Below are 8,038 nucleotides of genomic sequence, written 5' to 3'. Positions count from 1 at the left end.
ATTGCTTTTATCGATTATATTGAGAGTATTATTTCATATCTTTCTATAGATTCTATCGATTTAGTAAGTATGTATACCGAATAAATATTAATCGATTATTCGATTGCAATAATCGATTATATTGCTGAAAATAAGAAATTGAATTAACAATTAAATGATAGTAATGATGGTAATCAATAAAATCGATTAATCGAATAGTTAATCGATAAATCGTTATTTGGCAATATCGATTAATAATCGATCCGTGATCGATTATGCAACAACACTACAACTTAACTGGTAGAAATCTCATTGAAACATGACTGTGTTCATGTCATTTCTCTAATTGGTACCTAGGTATGGTCCTACGCTTATAATGTAGAAGATGGTTTAAATATACCATTTGTTGGCCCAACTCCTGAACTGTTGGACATATATAATGGATAAATAACTTAATGTATTTAAAATGTAAGTAAATAAGTTATATTAAGTAATAATATTTTTTGTTTGCGCAATGAAGCACATATTACTATTACACATTATGTCAATTTTCAAGCAAACCCGGGAGTTTTTGGTAGTTATTTATATGAAAATATATTTCTGGTATTAAGTCCTAACAAATAATAGTAGTTACATTTCTGTTGGTTTTACGCCCAGATTCCATAGAAAAGTGCCCATCATCCTTTAAGGTTTTTTTATGGGATCAAGCTAGGGATCAATTATTAAATAAAGATTTCACTGTAGGCCACTGCTGGCAGATCTGAAAAACGTTGGGGGAGGCCTGTGTTCAGCAATGAACGTCCTGAGGCTGAATCGGCTGAAATGATAATGATGATGATGAGGAAAACAATTTTTGATATGGAAAAGTGTTTACTTTTTTCAGTTACTTAGTCATAGGATTTTTCAGAATCAACTACCTACTTTCTGGTATCTCGAAAGACAAAAATCCATTTCCTGTAAACTTTATTCTCTGATCATTATATTTTTAATGAAAATACTACTTCCAAGTATTTAAACATCGCTACAACTACTAAAGCTAAAGAAATTGTATGGGAATAAAATCGCGCAGTTTATTTACTATAACGAAGACAAGCAGCCTTCCTTGACGCATAGCCCAATATACCAAATGGGAGTCACTAGAATTTTAGAGTTATCTAACTGAAAAATGTGCGCACTTATCTATAGCGCAGCTAACGAGCAAAACGTAGAAGAAACTTCTTTAGACTCGAATTATTTTGATAACAAACTGGAATAGATTTAAACTCTAGCGCTCGAAGCTCCAAATTCAAAACCAAGCATAAATATATCATATCGTTTGTACGTTCGTTTCAGCCAAATGACGTCCACAACTAGACAAAGGCTTCCCTCAAGGATTTCTACAACGAACGGTCCTGGGCCACCCGTATCCAGGCACCTCAGTCGACCTTCAGCAGATTAACTTATGCCTGCACAGATAAATTTTTTATTGATCCATCTTGTTATTGACACACATGAAATGATATCTTGGACTCTACTTGTCTGTCGTTTCGCTTTTGGCATGGCGATTGTGGTCACGTTGAGGCGTCCATACTTAATGTTAATGTTAATGGTAATAAATTGTTAATGGTAGAGTTGGATAGGTACCTACAGTTCTCTTCAAGATCTCTTGCCATCTCTCCCTGTTGGCAGACTACCTGGTGCAATCAGTCAGATACGCGTTTCCCACTGCGGATTTCATTTGGTCAGCACAGCGCATAAGTGATCTGCCACGCGATCTGGTTCCCTCAACTATTCCCTTCTTCTTTTCGTGTCGACAACAAACCTACACAGTGTCAGCCCAAAACTATTCTCTGAGCGACAGTCACTCTATACTTCTATGGTATTGTCATTGGTAGTTGATCGTTAATGAAAGAAATGGGTAAGACTCTGTTTATCTCTTTTACTTCTATGTTCATTCCGTTCACGTTCTAAAGGAGCGGGTGGCGCGTTATAAGTCAGCCTGCTGGTGCCAGCCGGACGGACGGATGGGACTTCCAAAATACTTCCTAATAGCATGCTAAGATGGCTTTGGTTATAACACAGAGATGTCTTTAGAAAGATTTCCTGTTTGATACTGTATCCATAATACCTTGGGGGTCATCCATAAAGTACGTAACACGTAAAGAGGGGGGGAGGGGGTCGACAAAGTGTGACATGGTGTGACAAGGGGTGGGAGGGGTCTTAAGTTTCGTGACATCACATTTCAAAATCTAATATATCTAGAGGTACTAATCGCGTAATTTGTTATAAATTATACTAAAAAATACCCCCACCACTTAATCACAACTTCGTCGAAGTCGAAAACCTAGGAGAGTTAATGGGCAACCAATGAAGACATTAAATCAATAAAATCTTTTGTAGGAATTATTTCAGATTTAAAATCTAATTCTACTGGCCTATAATGTTGCCAAACGCACCGTACCTCGCGCGTGATTTTATTGTTTCTATTTGTTGCTATTTTTTTTGTTAATTTAATAATTTTTCGATGTGAAATTGNATCTAATTCTACTGGCCTATAATGTTGCCAAACGCACCGTACCTCGCGCGTGATTTTATTGTTTCTATTTGTTGCTATTTTTTTTGTTAATTTAATAATTTTTCGATGTGAAATTGCAAAACATGTGACGTCACACTAGGGAGGGGGGGGGGGTCTTAGAAATGTGACCACCTGGACAAGGACGGGGGGGGGGTCAAAAAATCATGAAATTCGTGTGACGTACCTAGGGAACGGCTATAGGAAAACCTTTTTTTCAGGAACTTTAATATTTTCAAGTTTACGAAACATGTTACGTCTGAAAATGCTCAATGGCAAGATGTAACAGTTCTTCTAAACTTTGGAATATTTTTTCTTAGGGGTTCAATTCAATAGGATGTACATTTATAAACGTGTTAAAAAAAATTGATAACGCATTTTCACAGTCTCCGTTTTCTATTCTGTTCTGCTGGGCCTTACTTACTTTGTGTAGATGGCAAAATTAGCGTGTGATAAAAATCAATTTGATTATGGATGCAATTAATTATTGAGTATTGAGTAATAGATGATATCAGAGCTTCTTATTTCCATGTTAAGTCTAGACTCCAGAATCTAGACTAGATATTGAAAGTTGTCATTAGGTTGTAGAGCGAAAACAACTGGTCATTTAGAAAGCTACTGGAGCAAATAACTTAGCGTTTATTTTGATTATTTTTAATAATCGTCTTTAGTGTACAGTTGGTAACACTTACTAACTAGTTATGTAATATCGGATGATAATGTGTAGAATCGCCTACAACTGGATAGTCACGCAGTAAAGTGGGAAAAACTGTATCATTCATAATTTTAAGGTTTACTTATAACCAGCAGGTACATAATAATATTATTATCTGCTCTGTAATGTAAAAAATACTATTTATATTTAGCAAACGACTTTCCCTAGCTTGGTACGAGTAGTAGAGCGTAAAAGAGTCTTCTTGATCTTGTTACACAGCGTATACATGTGTGTGAAAGTCCTTTTTTAAGCTTATAATGCATAAATTGCCCACTTACTATTGTTCTAAATAAATTCCTGTTACTCAGTGAGAAAACGTTTACAAAGACCCACTTATCCAAAGGACTTCGGGTGTCAGAATGGGGCACAATTCATCTCCGCAAATCTACAATAAACACTAACTCGGATGCTCCACATTACCCCGGCTTCCTCTGCTTAATAACGCCTTTGTTCTTTGTCATTATCGTCTAGACATTGTCTCTGTAGATTACGGCTGAGGGGGTATTCTGGTGACGGTAGAGAATGTCGAGCATTTTTGAGAAATTTTAACCGACTTTTTTATCTAAAATTTTTTTTTATCGTTTTAATAATCACATGAGTGTGGATAAAAATAAAGAAAAAAAATAGTCACATACTAAGCGTAAACCCCTTGAGTGTTTTCTTTATAAAATCGTAAGCTCGTAAGACTTTGATTTTATAGCACATCAATGTTTAATTTTACGATGAGAGAGCTAAGTAAGTACTGCCGACAAACAGTTAAGTATTTGGCAGATATTGTATTTTAGAAACGAAATTAAAATAAGATAGGACAGGTATCACAGCTTTAAACCTAACTTATGGCCCGCTTCATCATCATCATTTCACCCATAGGACGTCCACTGCTGAATATTATGACCCTCTTGCTTAGTGTGAATATCATTAACATTACATTAGCTGTTATGTAGTATCTTAAAAACGCACAATCAGATGTTTTTACAAAAGCTAATTCCCATCAAAATGTAGAGTCATTTGCGTAAACTCATATTAACGCCTACTTTTTACATCATTTTCATAATTTGTTTACTTTTTTTTTTGAGACAGTGCTAAGTGGACCGTGGCTGCACGAAATTTAATTTGCTTGATGAAATACCGTAACTAAATAAATAAACGAGAAAGGTTTAATTTTTTTAGGTTCAGGCCTTTTGGCAAATACAAATACCCCTACTAGTTTTATTTACAAACGTAATTTATTGTAGGTATACATAAGTAACTAGCATTGTTCTATTTATGCGAGAAAAGGCTCTACAGCAATAATACCAAAAGATTTCTTAATTATGAAATGTAATAAAAAAGCATTACTTTGGTGACTCTTGTGCACAAAAATGCCCCAAATTGTCGTGATCCTGCACCACATGGTACCTACACAAGAGGTAAGTAGTTTGTGCCTACTTTAATGAAAATGACAATACTTAGATTGTCCAGGAACGTGGGTCCTCATGACGTAAAATAACCACCATTATAAAGTACTACTGAGGCTCGCGATCACACCTAGTTAGATTCATTCAAGTCTACAAACCAAGAAAGCAATCTCATTGTCAGTGGTTAGTTTTTTTATCTCTACATTGACATCTACATTGACAATCGATAGCCGAGAATGAATAGATTAAGATATCCAGCAGAGGCTTGATGATAAAAGCGGCAAGTACTTTATTATTGCTCTGCTTTGTGATGATCCTTTGAGTTCGTTTGGAAGGCTTCAACGTCCTGCTGGACTGACATAGCTAATTTATTGGAGTGTGTCAGCAGCTCACGTTATTGTCCCAGAGCCTTCCTTTATAAAAGGGACTCACTGATGAAGGTTGCGGGTTGTACGCACATGGATGCAGGTAGCGCGGGCCCAGTCGTCGTGGAAATCTTTAGGGGAGGACTTTGTCCAGTAGTCGACGTCATTTGACTGAAACTACTTATGGCTCGGAAACGTGGCCTCTCACTATAGGCCTTATACAGAAGCTCAAAGTTGCACAGCGTGCTATGGAGAGGGCTATGGTTGGTGTTTCATTGCAAGATCGAATCAGAAATGAGGAGATCCGTAAACGAACCAAAGTCGCTGACATAGCCCGACGGATTAGCAAGCTGAAGTGGCAATGTTCAGGGCACATAGTACGCAGAACTGACGGCAGATGGGGCAGAAAGGTTCTGGAATGGAGGCCGCGCACCGGAAAACGCAGCGTGGGACGTCCACCTACAAGGAGGACCGACGACATCGTAAAGTTAGCAGGGAAGCGCTGGACACAAGCCGCTACCAATCGATTAACATGGAAAGTATTGGGGTAAGTAGGCCTATGTTCAGCAGTGGACGTCCTATGGCTGAAATGATGAACGAGCGGTAAAAAGGAGCTGTAAAGTCGCACGATTCCATGATAGCCCCCGGGATGGAAGCAGACGAGCGCATTTCCGGTCGCGTGCTACAGCCGAGCACGTCTTTCTAGACTCGTTAGATACGTCTGCCTAGATTTGTAGCCTCGCGTTACGTTACTTTGTTTTTGACATGCTCCGGTATAATTATGTAGCTTACATAATAATTGGTTGGTCTGCAGAAACCACCGATTTCACAGAAAAAAACTTCCGAGTGCATAATGATTCCCAAAATAGCTTCTTATGTAGCAATTCATGACATTAATGTATCAACTGCAACTGGTGAAAGCGATTTAATTTGATTACCGTTGAGTTTATCAGTTGCACATGATTGATGACTATGACCTGAGCCCCGATTACGGTAACTTTTATAACGTCTACAATCCAGACGCGTTTCTGATTCTGCGATACGATTGGTCAAAACAGCTGACGTACGCTGTTGAACGACCAATCGTATCGCAGAATCGAGAAGCGTGTCTGGATTGTTGACGTTAAAAATTACCGTAATCGGGGCTCAGTTCTTATTCTCAAAACACCTGTCCGTCATGCAAAAAATCTCATTATGCAATCTGCATCAATACAGTCGGATTGAGAACATCCTCCTTTTTTTAAAGTCGGTTAAATATTCACGAACTTTTATAAACGTCAACCTCAAGTCGTTAATTCCTCTATGACCTCAATCAAGACCACCACCACCCACATCTGCTATCCTCTGTGCCACCAGGTCACCACCACGCCACAACCCAAGAACTATGCCAATTTGTGACGTCATACAATATTATGCAGAAAAACATAAATTTTCTTCTAAAACCCTGATTAAAATTTATAATTGGCAATGTTAAGAATAATATTTTAACCATTTCTGTAAAAAAAATGTTTCCGAACGAATCTTTGTATATTTTTGATTTTGCAGTTTCTGATTTCCGAACGAATTATTATTTTGAGTTGTGTCAACACGGAGCGTTGTTTTTGTCGTATTTTGTGCAAAAAAAAAGAGAAAGAATTTGTTTCGCTCCTAAATTTAGCTAAAACATAAAAAAACATGCTGTGATATTTCGAAGTGTAATGATCTTAAAATATTTTAGTGAATATAAGATTTCTTTATAGTTTACTAACATAACCTAAAAGCGGTTGACGCGATCTCCAAAAATGTTTTCTATCTGCCGCCAAACACACCCAGCGACTGGGATCGAGCACGCTGTGAGCTGCTGCTTCTTCAGCACCGATGAAGTGTGCTTGGTCACCGCTGGAGCGAATATTATCAAGGTCTTCAGGCTATTCCCTGAGGGCCAAACCAAAGAGGTCAATGCCGGTAAGTAACTGCATTTTTACACAAAATTATCCTTTTTAATTCTTTAGAGCCATGTAGATCCTTGTAATTATGTTGTTCTTGTTTCTTTTACAATTTTAAAGCGATACTTAAATTTTAACTACCTACTACTGCAATCAAGAAAAATGATATAGGCAATCAGTCTTGGTAGTCACACCTTACATATCAAAGTTTCCTTTAGACTGTATACTAACTACCTACATCATAAGTGCCACTTGTGGTCTAAACTGAATAAATATTTTTGATTTTGATTTTATGATACTTGATTTGTATACCTCAAATTAATGAATTCATTCTCTATAATTGAGATTTATTGTATTGCCAGAGATATTCTTTGTCAGACTTGTTACTTCATTTCTTTAATTGTTTTTAGTATTGTCTTATACAGGAGAAATTTATTGATAATATTGTGATCAACGGTCTATTAACCAGTAGAGTTTTCGTACTTAGTCCCAGCTGTTTACTCTTGTTAAAAATGTGTGTTCTCCAAATCTGTCTTTAAATTTTCCAGCTGGTCAGCAAATACCCCCTAAGATGAAGCTTGAATGCCTCGCAACCTACACGCTATGGGGCAACGTGATGTCCATGGCATCAGTACGATGCCCCAGTGCTGGCAGAGACCTACTGCTGGTGTCGTTCAAGGAAGCCAAGCTGTCAGTACTACAATATGACCCGCAGACGAACAATCTGATCACTTTGAGCATGCATTACTTTGAAGAAGATGATATGAAGGTATGATACATCTTTTATTAGTACATATTGGGTACTGATACTACTACAAATAGTTATATAGTTTTATAGAAAAACTTCTCTACACATTATTTTTTCAATTACCTGTAAAATTAGTTTTTGCTAAGATTAATTTGCCTTTTTATTTGCCTTGGTAAATTAGAGAGGGTCATCCTATTGCACTCGAGTTTAAGTCGACAGCAGCACAGCAGTTTTTATAATTTGAAGGCGTGCATCTGTTGTAATATTTTATGGTATGAAATTATCAACAGCGCGTCTGTCGCACATTCGTCGCGGTGCTAAAGCCGCCAAAATATTAAAGCACTTAATGACCTATTGA

General features: G+C 37.2%; 1 protein-coding gene across 1 annotated transcript in view; it reads left to right on the top strand.

Annotated features, from left to right (window-relative positions):
- Positions 1–6,596: 6,596 nt before the first annotated feature.
- The window catches only part of CPSF1 (cleavage and polyadenylation specificity factor subunit 1), a 32,502-nt gene continuing 31,060 nt past the window's right edge, over positions 6,597–8,038 (top strand). The window contains exons 1-2 of the mRNA XM_028308674.1: positions 6,597–6,951; positions 7,481–7,701. Coding sequence (XP_028164475.1) covers positions 6,789–6,951; positions 7,481–7,701 — 384 coding nt within the window. The 5' untranslated portion in view covers positions 6,597–6,788. The remainder of the gene's footprint in view (positions 6,952–7,480; positions 7,702–8,038) is intronic.

Source organism: Ostrinia furnacalis, unplaced genomic scaffold (assembly GCF_004193835.3).
Source record: "Ostrinia furnacalis isolate ACB-3 unplaced genomic scaffold, ASM419383v2 OfSCF2491, whole genome shotgun sequence".
In the NCBI taxonomy this organism is placed as follows: Eukaryota; Metazoa; Arthropoda; class Insecta; order Lepidoptera; family Crambidae; genus Ostrinia; species Ostrinia furnacalis.
Note: the sequence above shows the minus strand (reverse complement) of the source record. Positions and strands in the feature narration are given on the sequence as shown.